Source organism: Strigops habroptila (genome assembly GCF_004027225.2).
Source record: "Strigops habroptila isolate Jane chromosome 13 unlocalized genomic scaffold, bStrHab1.2.pri S16, whole genome shotgun sequence".
Lineage (NCBI taxonomy): Eukaryota > Metazoa > Chordata > Aves > Psittaciformes > Psittacidae > Strigops > Strigops habroptila.
The window spans coordinates 9,355,644-9,375,206 of NW_022651054.1; the positions used below are offsets into that span (position 1 = coordinate 9,355,644).

At 44.8% G+C, this 19,563-nt stretch overlaps 1 protein-coding gene across 2 annotated transcripts; it reads left to right on the forward strand.

Annotated features, from left to right (window-relative positions):
• Nucleotides 1-230: 230 nt before the first annotated feature.
• Nucleotides 231-18,466, forward strand: UNC119 (unc-119 lipid binding chaperone). Of its 2 annotated transcripts, none has more exons than XM_030472538.1 (5): nt 231-437; nt 9,979-10,092; nt 10,943-11,045; nt 11,887-12,059; nt 12,875-18,466. In XM_030472538.1, exons 1-5 carry the CDS (start codon nt 320-322, stop codon nt 12,985-12,987), a joined length of 621 nt encoding a protein of 206 aa, XP_030328398.1. In that variant the 5' UTR covers nt 231-319; the 3' UTR covers nt 12,988-18,466. The 2 variants fall into 2 exon arrangements, with proteins under 2 accessions (XP_030328398.1, XP_030328399.1); XM_030472539.1 differs by lacking the exon at nt 231-437 and adding an exon at nt 9,657-9,772.
• The last annotated feature ends 1,097 nt before the right edge of the window (nt 18,467-19,563 follow it).

Genomic DNA, 19,563 nt, shown 5'->3' on the forward strand with positions numbered 1-19,563 from the left:
AGAGAAGGCTCCTGAAGGGGAGACCTTAGAGCAGCTCCAGTGCCTAAAGGGGCTACAGGAAACCTGGAGAGGGGCTTTGGACAAGGGCCTGTAGGGACAGGACAAGGGGAATGGCTTTAACCTGCCAGAGGGGAGGCTGAGGTCTGTGGCCCCGCTAATGCCAGGTTTTGGCGGGGGAAGTGCCTTCTCCTCCCGCGGAGGGGTTGGGCCGGGCAGGGGGCGGAGCGGCGATGCCCCTCCCGGTGCGGCGGGGCCGGCGGCGGCGCGCAGCGGGGCCGGGGCCGCTCACACCGGCGGTGGCGGCAGCGGCGGCGGGGCCATGAAGGTGAAGAAAAGCGGCGGGGCCGGGGCGGCCGCGGCGCGCACCGAGGAGGAGCTGGGCCGTAAAGCGCTCATCGGGCCCGACGACGTGCTGGGGCTGCAGCGGGTCACCAGCGGTGGGTACCGGGGGGTGCCGGGGATGCGGTACCCGGGATGCGGTACCCGGGGGCATGGGGTACCCGTAGGGTCTGGGTACCACTAAGGACTGTGGGATGCCGGACCTGGGGGGCTCAGGGCTGGGGATGCTGCCGTCCCCCTCTTCCTCTCAGGGATGCACAAGCTGTGGAAGCCCCCCCCACGCCGGGGTCAAAGATGGTGAGATGCTCCTGGGTGCTCTCCTCATGGCCCCTCTGCTCTGTCTGTGTCCCTGTTGTACCTGAAGCTGAGCCCCACATCAGTGGGGCTGGGGAGGTACCATGGAGGGGGCTTTCACTGCAGCCCCAGTTTCCCTTTTCCCAGCATAACATCACGGGTCTTGAGAGCATCCTTGGGAGCGTGGTGGCTGGGGGGGGGTTGTTGTGCTTGGCAGAATGATCAGTCAGGACCAGGCAGCACAGTGGGTTGGGGGAAGGCATGTGCCCACAATGCCCAGTGGTCACCTGCCCCACTGCCCCCCAGAAAGGCCTTTTTGCATGTCCTGGGCCCTTTGGGTTGTCTCTGTGCTGGCAGCAGGTTGTGCAGGGGGAGAAGACTTGGGACAGGGAGGAAGGAGCTGGTCTGGGGTGTCCTGCTCTTTGCCTTGGAGTGCTCTGTGGTGTGGTACTGGAGCAGGATTCGTGTCGCAGGCCAGGGCTGCCGGGAGGGGAAGGATGCGGCTGCGGGTATCCATGCGTGCAGGCAGCACTGGGGGCCTGTGTGTGTGAGCAGGGAGGGAGGGAAGCCCTGCAGAGACTCAGGAAAAGGGGTTATGGAGGCTCCTCTGCTGGTGGTGGGGAGTTCTTGGGTCCCTTTCTCTGGGCAGAGATGCTCTGATGGGCTGCAGCAGTGTGGTTCGGTGCTCAGGCCCTCTGTGGCAGGGAGAGCTGTGCAGCAGGCACTGGAGTGTGCTGCCAGCGTGCTCAGAGGAGCAGGTAGATGGTGAAGCCAAGCGTTGAGCACTCTGAGTGCCTGCTTTATGGTGGTGCTGTCTGGAGGGGCTGCAGGCATGTGGCCACCTCGTACCCTCGTGTGGCATCCGTGTGGATGGTGCATGGCTCTTGGTATGCACGTTCCCAAGGTGCAGGCAGGGCTGAGCTGGTCACCTTGGCTTTGGAGTCAGGCTGGGAGCAGGGCTGATGATTGCCTGCCTCTTCCAGCCATGGAGCACAGGGGAGATGTGAAATGAATGAAGGTATTTTGCTCCCCTCCTGCTATAGGACTTGGTCCAAGAGGGTGCAATGGATCATGTCCAACAAGAGCCAGGCACTGTGATGACCAGTGGTAATGTCTTCCCATGGGAAGTGCTGGTCTGGTGCACAGGAGCCAGCAAATGCTGTCTGCACTGAGCTCCTTGCTGTGTGTTTGGGGATATGGGTATACATACATCCACGTTGAGCATATTGTATCTTATTGCTTGGGAATGTTTGGCACCACTTCTTCTCAAGCTCAGTTTTCCACCTGGTGGGTTTAACATGGAGAGAAAAGATACAAGAATGTTTTTCTGTCTCTTAACACATGATGGTTATTTGGGGCATTTTGTGTCCTTTTCTCCTCTCCACACACCAGCGAGCTCTTAAAACAGATTGCCAAAAATACCAACGTGAAACTGTTCCAGTCTACTGCTCCGAGCGGAGGATGCTGCAGCGAGGAGGAAGGACCAGACTGTAGGAGAGACATTCATGGCTCCTCCAGCCCCAACCTATCCCTTGGAGATGCTGAGTTGGAGCAGGCGCAGTGTCCTATTTCAGCAATCCTGGGTTTGGTGCCCAAAGTTGTGGTGCTCCAGTTTGGAGTTGAAGGGAGAGTTGGTGGTGGGGTTGCAGCAGAAATGCCCCAGTATCCTGGACGTCCTTTGTTGTTCCAGATGGAGTATAATTCATCTTTATCCAAATTCATGGGTCAGTGACATGTTGAGGGACATGTTAAGCCATGTGCTGCCCTAGGTCTGGCCATAGTTTAACATTGCTCCAGTAAATGAAGCCCAGGATAAACCATGTTAGAGCAGGGCTTGGGCTGCAGGGATGCTTACACCATGAGTATCCTGTGTGTTTCTGAATGGCCTTCCAGCTTCTGTGGGGAGGAGGAGGATCCTAACTGGAGTATGGAGTATGATCTGGATCCAGGTACAAAAGGGACTTCATAGCATGGCTGCCTGGCTCCGTGCTCACACCCAAGCTGGCCCTTACAGCCCTGCATATGCCTGGGGTGTGCTGAGGGTGCAGACACTCTTTTGGAGCCAGGGTTTGCCATGTTATCCTTGCTCTGCCTGCTGTGATGCTCTTCAATGCTTCCTGATACAGAGGGTGCATCTGCTCACCCTTCAGGCCTGGTAGAGCTGGGTCTCTGTGGAGCCAAGCTGCTGCTTGTTGTTGCTGCCTATTGACCAGGCAGCATGTTAGCCTTGCTCTGGCATTTGGGTCTAAGGAAAGCCCCTGCTTTTGCATCAGGAAGCACAGCTGGGCTTTCCCCTTCCAACAGGTAACTAATAGCTGATAAATGACCAAATAAATGTTAAGTGTCTGAGGCTGGGAGGGTGGAGATGCAGGATGTGGCTCTGTGGTGTAAGCATTTTTAGCGCTAACATGAAGAAACCCTGTCTGTGACCAGCCACAAGAGCCAGCTGGGCTCTGCTCTTAATGTTCTAATAAGCTTAAAGAGGGAGCTGTGCAAAGTGCCCTGCATATGCTGCATCCTTCCAGTGTTAAATTCCCCAGCAGCTCCAGGCTTGTAACGTTTCTGGGGTCCAGCCTGACGGATCTGGGATGCTACCCTGGAATATCTGGGCCTTTTGGCTGGGCTGGCCCTGGCCCTGCTCCAGCTGGATGAGGTGTGAGGCGAATGAGCAGTTTTCTTGGCAATTAGCAGGATTTGTTGCTTGCTCACACAACTGTGGTTACAAAAGGAGGAAAAACCTTAGGATGTGATTAATTTAAGATCATAAAGGAGTGGGGCAGAGCTCAGTTCAAATTGCAGTTAATTACTGAAGCAGCCAGAGGATTGGAGGAGTCTGCCTGCAGTGATTGGGATGTCAATGGCTGTGATTGCCATGTCCTGCCTCCTGGAGCCACCTGAGATGAGCTCTTAGGCAGAAGCTCTTCCCTGTGAGGGTGCTGAGGCGCTGGCACAGGGTGCCCAGAGAAGCTGTGGCTGCCCCATCCCTGGCAGTGTTCAAGGCCAGGTTGGACACAGGGGCTTGGAGCAACCTGCTCTAGTGGAAGGTGTCCCTGCCCGTGGCAGGGGGTTGGAGCTGGGTGAGCTTTAAGGTCCCATCCGAACCCTTCTACAATTCTAAGAAAGCCTCAGACTGCGCTGCTGAGGACACCTTCACGCATCCATACACTTCATCTGTAATGCTACATTCAAGCTTATATTTTAAGCTTTATTCTAAAGCTTATTTCACTTTAGCAAACCGAAGGGTTAAATAATCAATTACATACCTGGAAACAATTACAAAACAAAACCTAAAAATAAGGAAGATGCACATAATCATTTCTGGAAACTAATCTCTTCCCTGAGCTGTCATTTAGGATTTCTCTGAGTCTCCTCTTAGGAGCTTTAGCTAAAGGCCAGCTTGGCAGAGGGCTGCCTCAATGGGTCGGTCAGGATAGAGCCTTAATGGGTGACTTCTGTACCAGTAGCGTTAACAGGAAGATGTGCAGGAAGCCCCTCCTGGACCGTCCTGGACCGTCCCTTTTTTCCCCAATTAATTAGGGATATTTATTGTATTAGGAGCTGTGATTAGCTGGGGGTGTTTGTGAGAAGGGTTCTGAATCACTGTTGTCTCGGGCTGTGATGAGTTAAAGCATGTTGCTGTGTTGATTTCTGGTCGCACAGTGATACCCCAGAGCTGTGTCAAGCTGCTCTCACCATAACTCTTTTCCCCAGCAACACCACATATGTCGGGAACCTTTTCAAGGCTTTGTGATAACACGCAACTTAAAGTGTTGTGTAGATGAAGAGCTGTTTCTTTAGTAGTCTCACAGCACAATACGAGCTGTGAAGACCTCCAGGGGCTGCACACATGGTGTGTGTGTAGCACAGTGGGTTCCTCCTTCTGCCAGTGCTGTGGGTTCGGGCTATTCCTGGTGGGAATGGCAAAGGTAAGAGTTCAAGTGGAAGTTCCCTGTTCAAGGCCAGGATGGACACAGGGGCTTGGAGCAACCTGCTCTAGTGGAAGGTGTCCCTGCCCATGGCAGGGGGTTGGAGCTGGGTGAGCTTTACAATCCCTTCCAACCCAAACCATTCCATGACTCTATAAGAGGGAAGCTGTGGCATACACTAGGGGAGTCAGCCTGGGGGTTTGCACAGGGCCTGATTGCTCTGGCTTAGCCCTCTGTAAGAGCAAAGGGAGCGGATTTTGTTAATGTTGTGCACATGGTTTCAGACTTTGAGTGCAATCAGCATGAACAAGGGGGCAGGAAAGGGTGTTTGGTTGCCTTGGGGATGGGGGAAGAGCAGCTCCATCCTTCCTCAACAAGGCCTCTGGAGGGCTGTGATCAAATGAATGGTGAGAAGGTGAAATCTGGAAAGCTTTAGCTAAAAAAAATGGGGAAAAAAAAAAGAGCAGGCTGCCACAAAAAGCAGAGCTGTTGAGCTGTGCGGCAGGACTCAGTGCATAGAGTGCTGCCAGCTGGGTGCATCTTATGGGCTATGGGGACCTTGGTAAATGCCCCAGCTCAGAGCCTCTGGGCTGCACCCCTCTGCTCCATTCCCAGTGTTGGTCAGTAAATGTGCTGCTGCACATATCCCGTGGGATCCTCCTGGTGTGAGATTTTCGCAGCAGGTACCTCCCTCCCAGTCTTTGCTTCTCCAAACCCAGTGGCTTTAGGACTGGAGTGGATCCTGGCTGGCTCAGCTTGTTCCTCTGCCTCTCTCTTTAAGGGCCTTGAACTGCTGATGCAGAGGGCAGGGGAAATGGTTTGGATTTTTCTGTGATTGAACCCTCCTTGTCTAACCAGACATATCAGCACTGCTTGAAACGTGCCCTGCCTTCCCCTCGGGGTCTTGCACTCTGTCCTGCGTCACCGCTCTGCATCTTCATGGGGTTCGTGCTATTTTTGCTCACTTCCTTCTGAGACTTTTCAATCTGATAATCTCCTAATCTCCAGCTCCTGGCGATTCAGCTGCACTTGTCTTTGCTTTATACCTGGCTTATGTCTTGGGAGTTGTCTTCAAAATAGCTTCTGACCTTGTTGGCTAATGCATGTTAAGAAAGAGGCTTGCATAGCTGCAGGAGCCTTCTCATTCCCCACATTCTTGTTGTTGCCTGTGGTGGGGAGAGACATGCCTGTTGCAAGTCACTGCTGTTGCATCAGTTTCTTGTACAGCATCCTCATGATTTACACACATTTTCCTAACCGGATTTTGAGTTTCTTACCCCAGGTATGCTCTTTTTGTATCTGTGGGCTATTAAAGCATTAAAATAGGAGCTGCCCAATCTGAGTTTAGGCACTCTGATGAGCACTGCAGAAATATCTGTAGTGTCTGTGAGAGGGGACACGTGCTTTCTCCTGGTGGCAGAGAAGGAGAAGGAGTCTTGAAAGGAAACTGCTAACCCTATTGCCCATGAACTCCTCTTGATAAAATGTGTCTGGTGGCGTGGTTGTGGTGGAAAGCTGAAAATAGAGGATAGACTTTTAGCTTTCTCTGATGAGGATCAAACACTTAATCTCATCCAGTGGATAACTGAAATAACAGGTAGAGGGTAGGAGGAGAAAGTGCCTTCGTTAGCTGTCGTCTTGTATTATCTAGCACTGTATTATCCCTCACCTTTTGTGCTCTTTTGTAACACCAGCTTGCTAAAATACACTGGCTGGAAATACACACCAGGGTTCACAGTGTACCATTGTTTGCAAGAGAATAGGCCGTGCCTGCTGTCATTGTCTAAGGCTGTTTTGCCGGTTTCTTTTGCAATCTTGGCTGGTTTGGGGAGGGGAGAAAGGTTTCCTGGAGGAGAACCGGTTCTTCTATGGAATTGTAAACAGGGAATGAGTATCCACTGTTTCTGATAGCAAAGCTAGAGAGCTCTGAATGAATGCCTTGCTGTGGATTGCTGTTTGGGGGTTGTTTTGGAGTCACTTTTTCATACAAAGGGAATAGGAGAATTCACGAAGGAATCTTCACAATCACCTCTGCTGCTTCCTGAGACCACCACAGCATTGCTAGTTGTGCTTCTAAACTCTTCATAAACCATAATAGGTCTTCAGATAGAGAATGTCTCTAATGGTGGGGAGATGCAGACCTTGGGGCGAGATATGGAGATAATGGGAAAGAAGCTGCAGAAACACCAGCAGGAATGTGTGATGTGAGAAGTAGCTGCTAATACCAGGGTTGGGCAAGTTGCAGGAGTTTGCTCTGAAAACAAGTTCAACTCAGTTGGGAAACTCTTTCCAGGAAGAGTTTGGGGATGTGGGAATTCACTGGGCGTTAGGGAGGAGTAGGAAATGCTCCCCTTTTGTGACCTGTTTTTGTACGACTTAATATGGGTACTTCAAGACAAAAGCCAATCTCTTGGGTTTCCTAAGACTGTGCTGATGTGTCCATCCCTTCATTCCTTATTCAGTGTGCTCTGTCAGCCCTGAATCAGGTGAGCACTGAAGGCCTGGTCAGGGAGATACTGTGATTATTTGGCTCTTAATGGGGAAATCTGCTGCAGGGGAAGTGGAAGAAACAAGGAAATGTTCTGTCCTCAGAGACCAAGCCTACTTTGCTTGTCATGATCCACTTCACTCAGTAGAGGTTTGAGCTGTCTAACTAAAATAGGCATGGATGCTGCCTCCACATCCCAAATTGTGGTGACGGTGAATTGGGATAATGAAAGCACATGATGCATTTAAATGCGTCACGGAAGTGTGGGCAACTGGGCCCTACAGGAGTTTAAAAATAAGTCTGTTTAGGATGAGATTAGCAAATTTGACAGTGCTCAGCAAAGCAGAAGTACCCACCAATTGCAAGCAGCCTGTTCCCAATCACACCTTCCAGTGTAGCTGTGGGATTCAGTTATGTATTGGGGGAAAAAACCAGCATGTGGCTACTTTGATTGATTTTTGAACAGGAATTGCAGCAAGCAAATGTAATACAGACAGAAAGGAATATATGTACCTCTCTTTGTTTTTCCTGCTAGGAGACTGGGCACTGCCAGAGGAGGAAAACCACTTGATTGCTGTATTCTGGCAGCTGATCTTCCCAGATGTCATACAGTTAGACACTGGCACGTTGACCTAAAACAAAACAGAAAAAGGTTTAAAATATTAAGGTTTAAAATATTTTCAGTGCGAAAAGAGTTGGAAAATATAATGCAGGGGTGAAAACATCAATGAGCAGGAGCCTGGTGGGGTTTGTGCTTGGGGTTTACTCCTCTCCGGTGGCTCTGCTTGGCTCTCCTCTCCTCCAGATGAGTCATGGACACTGTTACTGCAGCAACGCTGCTGCCAAGGAGGGGGATAAAGCTGTTGCCATGGTGCTGGATGGGCAGGAATTCTGCAGGAGTAAAAACACTTAATAATTAACTTGCAGACAAACGCAGCCTCAGACATGCCTGCGTGCTCGAGGGAAGGTGTCCCGGGCTCCCAGGCGACTGCTCTGGTTCAGCCCCTCGCTGGTCCAAGCATGGTTATGGGCCAAGGGAAGTGAAGCTGAGGCCATGCGAAGCTGCTCTGCCTCTGTCAGTCAGTCTGTGCTCTGCTGTTTGGAGCAGAGGAAGCTGTGGGATGGGTTAAGGATTTGGGCTGGCTGATGTGTTAGAACCTAAAGTCATCGTGTAATTACAGGACATCTACCTGAGGATTGCTGAACATCAGGGCTTAAGGCAAGGAGTTGATTTAGATTTCTGTCCCATCTCCTCCTGTACTGTTAAAGAGAAGATTTTGTGCTGTTCTTAGGCTATTCTGTCTAACATTAGTGTTTCCTTGTGGTAGTAAGAAGGTTGAGCTTTTATCTTGTTCTCCCTGACAGCGTTGGGTACTGGTGTTTGTGCTGTGTTGACAGGAAAGGGAAACCTCCCTGCCAAATGCCAGAAATGCTTTGAACACAGTCCTCTCTGTTAAAGGCCAATCCTTTGAGCATTCACTGTATGGTGGTGAAGATGGAGAGCAATAAAGATGTCCGGAGAGTACATTTAACACCTTTGTTCCTTGAACCCAATGAGCACTTGGAGTGTTCTCCAAGTTAAGGAGATTTGCACAGAATAAAAGGCTTCTGGGAAAGTACAGGTGCTGGATGTGCAGTTCATGCTAGGAGCAATCTTCCCCAGTGCTGACTACAGCTATCTTTGTCTCTCCCTACAGAGGGACCCGATTGCTGTAATTACACATCCCAGCATGAGGGCCTCGCTGTCTGCTACTTGCAATGTGTGGCCTTTGGGATATTCTCTCACTACACCACAGCACTCTTTTATTAACTCCTTATCTATGGGATGTGCTAACCACTGCCCTTGACCCGTAACCCCCAACCGTGATGTAGGATTTGTTATATCTAAGTAAGGGTTGTGATGGGTAGGTGTGATCTCTGAGTAACATGTAACTTGTTTTCACAGTCAATAAATAAGCCTTAAGTGGATGTATGTATGTGAATTTTAGGAATAGGAAAGCAGATAGGAGTTAGTGATTAACTCGGACGAACAGCAGGAATTAGTAGCTGAGAAAGGGTTTAGAATTAGAATGCTCAAGTATTACTTTCACCTTAGAACCTCCAAGTCTCCTACAACATGCAGATGCACGGTTGGTCAAAAGCTAACCTGGCTTGTATACATACCTTTATTTGCATGCTTTTATTTAGGATAAAGTAAGTTACTGGAGCTGCTTTCTGTGCTTGTATGTGCAGTGAAAATGAAGTAGCACTGGTCTTTCCCCAGAGAGGAGGCTGGTACCCTGGTCAGGAAGCCATCTCAGGGCACAGCAAGCCTGAAGCCAGGAACAATGTCTTTCTCCCAAAGATACCGACTCTGGCGGAAGCAGGGAAGGGCTCTGTTCCCAGACTGTTTTCCTGCTACAGGGAAAAGCTTCAACACCATTTTCAGTGCTGAGGAAATAGAATCCTTGCTTGGGACAAGCATCAGTGAAAGAGGAGAGGCCATCCTTTGTCTGCAGAGGGCCGGAGATAGGGGAGGTGGCACAAAGGAGGACTCTCCTGTTCCAGATAAGTGCAGCTTAGTGCTCACAAAGCTGCTTAGTCCTTGTGTTCTGCCAGAGGGCAGTTTTTAAACCAGGCGAAGCCTCTTACACTGAAAAGGGTAGGATTTGGTGGAGGTGCTGACTATTCTCAATGCCCTGAGGAGAAACGGATGCAGAAGATGCTGGCCCAGGGTTGGAAAAAGGTGATGACCTCCCTGTGCTGTCCAGGCAGGGTGGTGTGAACATTCAGACCTGAGACTGTTTTCATAGACATCACTTTTGGATTACAAACAGTAGTAGTGGAGATGCCTTTGGGCTGCTCTCACTGCTGGCTGTGACCTCTAAGGAATAGCCAGAAATACCTTGGTAATTGTGGGCAACCTTCACTTAAATTTCCTTTCCTCTGCAGATTATTTGTGCACTCCAGAGGAAAATGTTTACAAGATAGACTTCACCAGGTTCAAAATCCGGGACATGGAATCTGGCACAGTCTTGTTTGAAATCACCAAACCAGCAGCTTCAGGTGAGTGCACACACAACATACTGTTTTCATGGAGAAACAAACGCTAATGTCTGCTTCCTTTTGCCTTTTCCTACTCATTTTACTCAATACATTCCCCCAGAACAGGAGATGCTCTCAACTGCAAGAGGGCTAGAGGCCCAGCTTGCACCAGAAGTATTATTCAGGTGTCCCTTTGTACCAACACAGTGAACAGAACTCCTTGCTGCTGTAGTCATGATTGCCATCTGTGATGAGAAGGGACAGATGGGTGTTGTAAACAGAAACAGAGGAGGAGGAGGAGATCACCACGTGTTCATTTCATGGCTGTTCATCAGCTAGAGTCCCCCTGTGCGTAGTTTAACTGGAAGTCTACCATCTTTTCCTCAGGAATCAGGAAAATGGTATTTCCAAAAGGGACAAACTTTCTCAATTGTGCAAATTAGACAAACTGAAAATTTGCCTTTTTTTCCCCTTTCTCATAATTGTTAGGTGTTACTCATAACCATCAAAGTGTTACGTATTGCCAGTGGTAATAAAACCCCAGGGCAACTGCTCTTTTCCTGATCATGCACTCTTCTAAGAAGTTTTCTGTGTCTTGTAGCTAGCAAACCAGGCATGCTAAGGTGAAATGGCTTGTTCAGTGTCACGCTGCAGTCCTGAATCAGAGGTAGGAGCAGTAAGTCACTTCAGAAGATAAGAACTGCATCAAACCAAAGGGCCATTCTCTGTCTCTGAGTGACCAGCAGTGGATGCCTTAGAGAGGATCAGGCTTCCTCAGAAGAGTTTCCTGGCTTTTATGACTCAATAATGTGTGACTGCAGGTATTTTCACTAGGTTTCTGTTTCTCAGACTTTACTTCGTGCTTTTCCAGAACGTGAACACAATGACAGGAAGGACATTGATCCCAATGCTGGACGGTTTGTTCGCTATCAGTTTACTCCAGCTTTTCTTAGACTTCGGCAAGTAGGAGCCACGTAAGTAACTGCTCCTCGGCTACTTTTTCTAGTACAGGAAACCACTGAAATCCTGTTAAAAAATGGCTCTGACTTGTTGATCCTGTCAGGAAGCTGATTTAATAGAGACCTTGTGTTGTTATGAGGATTTCCAAGCCTCTTTGCTGGATACTTTGCTTTCTCCATCCCTTTAGCTTGTTTATTTACCTCTGGAATAGGCATGGTGTTGAAGAGATTAGTGCTCAAAGGTGTAAAATAAGGTGGGCAGGTTACCCAGACATTCCAATGCTTTTCTGTGCATTATAGTTTGTCAGAGGCTCTGCCAGCTTCGCAAGATGTGTCTGCAGCCTTCCCTATTGCATTCCCAAAGAATGCAATTAATCCATAAATGCATGTGAAATGGTGAAGTAATGTTGGATACTTTATGTACTCGAATTATCTTTGATGAGTCTGGTAGTACTGCTTGCATCCATCAATAAAGCACACCACGGAGACTTGGGTTTTTTTTAATGCCCACCAAAATAAGTTGTATCAAACCCCAAAGCAATAAGGAACAGGTAGTGAAGTGCCTGTGATGTAGCTGGAGGGATCTTTCCTTCACTAAAGATGAGCTTAATTGTAGAATTGCATGTGTCTTTTGAGTAAAAGGAACCAAACTATAGTATAATCTATGATTTGTCATGCTCTGTTGTGTCTGTGTAGCATGCTTTAAGAAAAAGAGGAAATGATGATTTGGTTAGTATCATTGCTTTATGTTTTTGTCTGGTGTTTGTTTTAGAAGAGCTCTCTTCTACCTTTCAGCAGTGGTTGCAAATCTTGCTTAAGTGAGAAAGCTCATTTCAATCTTCTCCTTCTTTTCCAGGGTGGAATTCACAGTAGGAGACAAACCCATTAATAACTTCCGCATGATTGAGAGGCACTACTTCCGGGATCAGTTGCTTAAGAGCTTTGATTTTGAATTTGGGTTCTGCATCCCCAGCAGTAAAAATACTTGTGAGCACATCTATGAGTTCCCACAGCTCTCCGAGGATCTCAGTAAGCTCTTTAATTATTGGGTGACCACACAGTGATGCTAATCTGGGGTGTTTTGAGCAAGCCCCTTCCTAAAAGCTGGCTGTAGAAAGTGGGTAGGAAAAAGACTTCCAGGTAGTTTTGCATCTGTGTTAATGCAGATTTTGCCTTCTCGTAGCACGTGTCTCATCACTCACCTGACAGTTGCTGGGAAGCTTCAGTGTCAGCGAGAAAAGATAATTGTGTTATAAAACAACCAAGAAACAAAGAGGATTAAAAAGACATCCAATAAATGGATGGCTTAAACATTATGTTCTGGTTTAATGTTTGATGTGCTGTATTGATAACTTGAGAGCTTTTAGTAGGAACATAACTTTTCTCTCCTCTCTTCCAAGATACAATAGCAGCAGTACTAAATCTGTGTGATCTTATATTCTTTACAACCCCTAATCACTTATGTCAGCACTAATATGGCAGTGTGTGGAGAAAACAGCAATGCACTGCTGCTTACTGATTGTCACACCTGAACCAATTTCTTTTGAGTTGCCATTTGAAAGCAAATGCAAATCCCCACTTCAAGCTCTAGTGGGATATTGTTTTGAGGTTAGGTAGAGCACATACATTTTGTATGGTGCCTTAATGTACTTTGATTATGTTTGAGTTCTTTAAAAGATAAATGTCAATGAATGATTTGGTAGGTTCCTGGTTTGGTTTTTGAGTTTGCTGTGATCTGAGCAGTGCTATTAAATGTAATGAACCCCCACGCAGAGCGTTGCCCTCAGTGAGGCTTCTGTGGAACATGATTAATTTATATGTATTTTTTATTTCCCCCCCTGTAGTTCGAGAGATGATCCTGCATCCATATGAGACACAGTCGGACAGTTTCTACTTTGTAGACAACAAGCTCGTGATGCACAACAAGGCAGATTATTCATACAGTGGAGGACCTTGAGCACAGGATGGGCAGCCAACCCACGCTGGCCTTCCCCTTCCTATCGAAGCCGTCAGGGATAGCAACACCTCCAGTTCTGTTGCCTACAACGTCAACTGGACAAGGATCCACAACCCAAGGACTCTTTGCCACAGTAGGAGTTTCATGACTAAATTTGCCAGTCTCATCTTTATCGAGCTTTGAAGCAGACCCAGTTCTTCAGAACTTTTAAGCGGTTCTAAATGGTCTTTGGATACCACTTCCCTAAGTTCTTTCAGTGTCTGCTCTGAAAATGGCCTTGTGGGACCTGAGGGATTTTGCCCTAATTCTGTGGATTTGTGTTCTTGCCCTCAAATATCTTTTAGGACATGGTTGCTTTTGTAAAGAATGTGATCTGAGAAACCACCTGAGTGGATGGATGCAAATGCAGAGTTCTGTTGATTTGTTTCTTGGGGTCAATTTCTCTTGTACATCCCATTGAAAATGTCAAGTCTAACATCTTATAAGAGCAAGTTTCATCTTTAGATTAGTTCTCTAAAATTGATATTTCATCCTTTAGGTTTGGTCCTTCTAGTAATATTCTGTTTAATAGTGGAAACTTGCAGTGAAGACTGATAGTTCAGTGACAGAGCTGTTTTAAATCAGGTACTGTCCTTTTACATTTCAGATGAATGCAAAATAGCACTGAGGGTTTATGAATCTCCATAAGCATTTTCCACTGATTTCAGTTTTTGCAAACTGATTGCAGAATAATCAGGAAAAATTGAAGGATTTTAGCTTTATTTAACATTTTTACATAGCTAACATTCAGCCTATTCGTGCTATATGTTTTCCACGTCTATTTTCTTTCATCTCTGCTCAATACTAAGATAAGGGCTTCAGCACTGCTTGTTAGAGCAGTGCTTTCATTTGTCTAGGGCAGTTGGAGAGTGTTGGAATTTCCAGTTTTCCATTTGTATCTGAATTTGAAGAATGTTATGACAGTGTTTTCCCTTTGTTAAAAATGTTTTGCATTGGGTATTAATATAGGTGAAACAGTAAGTCTAATAATGTTAGACTTACTGTCTAACATTAGGTCTAATGTAACAGTAAGTCTATAATGTAGGACTTTATGCACAGCAAAAATTGAGCAAGAACTCTCTTTTCAGACTCTAAGAAGTTTAAGACCATTTTTTCCCAAGTTTCTCAGCATGTGCTTCTTAGAAAGACAGAAGTGCAAAGAAGTAGCAGCATCAAAGGAGTAAACTAGTGTATGCAAAGCGAAAGCTGAGAAGGCTGTGGGGGGTAGCCTGCTGTCATGAAACCCTTACTCTAAAGTTCAGTTCACTGATACTTTAAACCAATAAAAGGCAGTTGCAGTTTGTAGATATTTCTATAAATACTTGATGTCTCCATGTCTAATTCTGTGAGTTGAAGTGGAACATTCTATGTTAGCCTCAGATAGGTGTGATTGTAATGATTTTTATAAAATACCATTTCCAGTAGTGATTAAGCATATTTCTAGTCACAGCCTAAGGTGATTGGAACTGCAAACGGCTCCAACTGTAGCTGTCTGCCTAAGAGCAGGGAGGGGTTTGTGCTCTTTTTGGGCTTGTGGTCACTGTTAAATGTGTTACCATTTGTATTTGGCTTGGCTTTCTTTACTTGTGAGAGAGGATCCAGTTTTCTAAAGAAAATGCAGTGAGTTTAGGGTACAGCACAGAGGTTTTTTTAAGATTCATAGCCAAGAAAGTACGTAAAGTTCACTGATTTTACACAACTAGTATCTTGTAATTAGCACAGCAAGACTTGTATTTATCACTACTTTTTGTCTCTAATATTAAATAATGCAATTAGCCTATGGCTTATCTGAGAGTAAAAGAATTTCCTCATTATTTGTAAGACGCTTTGAACTACTGATCAGTAAGTTTTATAATACAATAATTACTAAAGGTGCAAATAGCTTCCAAAAGTCTAGGTTTTTCCCTCAACCTCCGTTATTTTTTGCATCAGGGCTGTTAAACTATCTATGTATTCAATGACGTTCTGCAAGTTTTAAGTATTTATGAATTTTGTTCCAACTCTTGAAGGAGAAAAAACACTGATTTGAAGACAGAAGAGAGCATGTGTGTTCACCACTAGCACCCTATACAGGTTTTTGGGGGGTATCTTTCAACTCTCACCTGCTGTTTGTAATAATCACTTCTGTGCATAAGATTTTCAAAGCTGTGTAGCAATGGTGCTTGCCCTGGATTGCCAGTCATACGTTTGGTTTTTCAAATGTATGGATGTTTTAAACTGAACTATAAATCTTGGTATATTTTTGGGGAGAGCAGTTGTACTTTGGTGCAGATTCTTGGGTTATTGTACTGAGTATCCTCTCCGTACAGCGTATCATTGTCAGCTGATCTGAGAGAGTCATCTCCTTTTTTATGCTACCTCCTTCTAAGACTTTGGACTTCAAAACCAAAAGTAATTCCATAAAAGTATTACTGTGATCAATAGAAAGCTGAGTGGTAGATGTGTCCCTTTAAAAATGAACCTAGAGTAAGTTACCTTGTTCCCAATAGTGCAGTATGTTGCTGAATGGACTTCCTGACACTCTGCATTTTGTGGTAGGTTTGAGGTTACGAGAATGAACTACCCGTTGCTGCCCTCCTGGATTCTGCTGTTCTGAGAATTCAGGTTCTATGGGTAATAGTTTCAGGCCAACAGAGAATTCAGTGTGAATCATATAGGAAATATCTTATTGAATGAATTTGTTGTCTTCTATTATTGGGAATACTCTAAACCAGGAAGAAATATTGGACATTTTCAATGAAATAAATTTCTACTTATTTTAGCTTTAGCTTTTCAGTTTGAAGAATTTTACTTTAAGTCCCTGCAGTTTGCTACAAATAACAAATCTGGATTCTTAAACCACAACAAATAACAGAACTTTCTGTGGGGAGTGTAATGAAGGTGCTTTTTTCTTTATTCTACTACAACAGTTATCACTGTTATCTCTCTGTTTCACATAGAAACACTTTGTTAGCATCTTTTTGAGGTCACCTACACCCATAATGTTTACAAACACGTGGGAATCACTGTCCAAGGGAGAGGTGCCATTCTTTTCTCCCTGCTTATGCAGCAGTGTAACGTGTAGGGTTGACAAGAGACGTTATATTGTGTACATAAACAGCACTAGAAGAAGAGTGTTTCTTCAAAGACTTTTGCAGTGCAGTTGCTGTTTAATGCCACTTCTGTCCTTGTTTTGCATGAAATCTGTGTGCAATATTTAATGTTAAAGGCCATGATTTGTACAGCACTGAACAACAACTTCCATCCGAAAGGGAGCTGAGAGCTCTCAGGTCAGTTGTAAAATTAAACCCACTTTCGCCCCCTCCCCTCCCCTTAAATTGGCAGCTGATTTTTATTCTAAACCAGTTGAAAATCAAACTTATCAGCATTGTTCACAGAAGAATTTGTTAACCTCCTTGACTAGTTATTAGTTTGTATTTTAAGATTAATCATTACTGGGTTTACTTTGGAAGTTCATCTCCAAAATCACCAAATATTGGCTCTGGAAAAAGAATTCTTTGCATTTTAAAAACTATTTTAATTAGCACCATGGCTCTGTTTTAACAAAGCAGTGAGGAAGTTCGGGATCTGCCTTTCTGAAAGTGAAAGAAAACATCTAAGAGCTAACCAAGATTATCTGCTAATAATGACTTGCTGTTTCCTGTCATAAGACAGGATTAGACGTGTACTTTATGAGTCAATCTTGGAAAAAGAAACTAAGTCTCTGTGAGTGCTAATAGTGACATCATTTTTCAGAGACAAGGAAATTATAACTCAACACAATTCTTCTGCTTTCTCAGTTTTGGGTTCCTGTAAACTTCAGGGGTTTTAAAGAAAAGCAGCTATAATACACTTGTGGTTAACTGCCGTGCTCATAGTCTCTCTGTATGTCTTCTTTTGAGCAGAGTAGCATGGCTGTGTGTGAAACATTGCAGGCTACCAAGTTCCAGATTCCTTCATTTTGAGCAAACAGTCTATTAAGTTTATTGAGAAATAGTGCTACATGTTGACCCCTAAAAACGAAATTCCAATCTTCATGGCAAAACTTAAAGGGAACTCTTAGTTCATGCAAAGATTATTTGGGGCCTATTTAAGGTAAGAAAAGGCTGATATCCAACTTTTGTACTTAGTATTACAAAAATGTTCTGTTTATTATTCATAACCTGAAAAAAATATGGTTAACAGCTCCATTTTAATTAGATCTAGTTAGAAATCAAACTATTGAGATTATTGCTATCCCTTATGGGGGCTGGGGAGAGCAACTAGGACTGTATGTGTCACACAAAGCTCACCAGGTTTGCCTGTGTTGACTCAAGTGGTAAAAGTTATCTTGGGGAAACAAAAAGGGAGAAGGACAAAGACAGGCAAAGAATTAATTTCATCTAATCAGAACCACGAGCTTTAAGGCCATGGTAAATGTGTAATGTTTTTTCTCTTGAGTTTGAGACAGCTGGTAGCGTCCATTAGCAGTTCTTTTCCATACCCTCAGCATAAGCACTACCTAAGTTTATACAAATGTTTTAATATTAATCAGATATTAAATCTCACTGACAGCTCGTATCATTTTCTAAAGGTGGAGAGTGTGCTACTCTAGGCCTCAAGCTGTAGCTCAGTTGTTTTCTAAATCACAGCCTGACTAGGCGGGTGAAATTGTGTGTTTGTATATCTGTTCACAAGCTGTAGGTAACTGCCTCCCTAGAATCACTGTGTTAATGCCTGCTGTGATGTCTGCTTGTGTCTTAATGCTACACTGAGAAAACCTGTTTGAATGTGACATTGACTTTTTTTGCCTAGAATCAGAGTTGTCTGTATTAAAATGTATTTATAAAAAATATATTTTTTGTGGAAGGAAAGTAGAATTCTAGTTAATATACTGCTGGGAAAAATGTTAGGAACATTTTTACCCAGTTCATTTATAATTCTTTGTATCTTGTTAGTTACCTGATTCGATTCCTATAAGAACATCCACTCTGGCCCGTTTCGAGGCAATGCACTGTCATGCAGAGAATCTGGTTTTCAGAAAACTGGGAGTCTTTTGTTTCCTTTTGGGATAGTAAGAAACTGAGTAGGTTGCCAGGAGAGAACCTTGGCACCGAACCCACTTCTGTGGCTTTGGCTTCAGTAACTAGTCTGTCTGACTTGTTTGCAGCTAGATAAGTAGCGAGAGCAAAGATTGAGACTTCAGGATAAAGAAAATTAGATGCTATAATTTTAGTCTTCCTGTAGGAGGAGAGTACTGAAATTAACTTATACAAGGATAAAATAGGAAGTACACTTGCCTAAAATGATTTAATATTGGCAGCTTAGTCGTCAATGTGCATCCTAGGGAATATGCTTAACTTTTTCCATTACCTTGGAAAACGGTTACAAACCATGTCACTTTCATTAGCAAGTGTTTCCTCTCCTGTAACAAACTGCAAAATGTAAGAAAGCTAAATAAATGATTGATCCTAGACATGAAGGTGGCTGTCTATTTCATTTAAATGTATTAGCACATGAAAACCACTTCAATTTCCATTTCAGATGTCTTCCATCCATATTTGAACTCCAGTGTTGTGCAAATGGATGTAACCAGCTTCACTTTCTGGTGGTTATAAACTAAGCAACGCACATGTGAAAACTCTGCAGTGGTTTGTGTAGTTACAAGAGTAAGACAATTCCAGGAAAAGGGTTTAAATGGGATTCAGCTTTCTAATGGGTGGAAATATCTTGGGGCATAATTAAACTAAATGATTTTCAAAGTGCATGAAGAGAACTTTGGAGTTCCACAGATCACAGTTGTGCACCAGGTTGTGCTTTTTTTGGTTCCTCAGACTTACAGGGGATGCCTTAGTAACACGGTATCAGCAGAACAATCCCTGTGTACTTGAGCTTGGGGACAAAAATATCAATACAAGGCTTTGCCTTTTGGATTATTACTTGGAGCTGCACGAAATACCTGCTCCGAGTTCCGCAGTAAGGTGGTGACCTGGGTGCAGTTTGGTAACATGACTGTTGTTCAGGTATCACTCGTCTGAAATCTGTGATGAAGACATCAGTTCTCTTGCAGGCTCTTGTAAAGCAGAGGATAGTTTCTGGTTTTGCCTGTACAGGTTCTCTGTGGTTAGATGCTCTCTCCTGATTAAACTTGCTCTCGGAATTACCCGAATAACTGGAAGCATCAGGTCTATTTTCTGAGACTTCTTGAAAGGACTAGATGATGATTTCACTGATCACCTAAACAGATGAGATAGCAAAGTCAGTACTAATAACTCCAATAAGCAGGTTACAACCTCTCTTTGATGCTCAAGCATAGTTACATGGACTCCTTGAGAAGCTTTTGGGGTTGAAGAGAACCTTTAAAAAATAAATCCAAATTTTATTCAAAAGAAAATTTCCCAGTGTTCCATGTCTGCCAAAAATATCCTTAGCTAGTATGTCAGTGTCATTTATTAATAAATATGCCTAATCATCCTGGAGATGTTCTGTACCTCTCCTCTGATTCTGATTTCTTATGGTACTTATCAGCTGCTTAGCTACTGTGGAAAATCTGACGTGTTCACACCATGCTTCTAATTC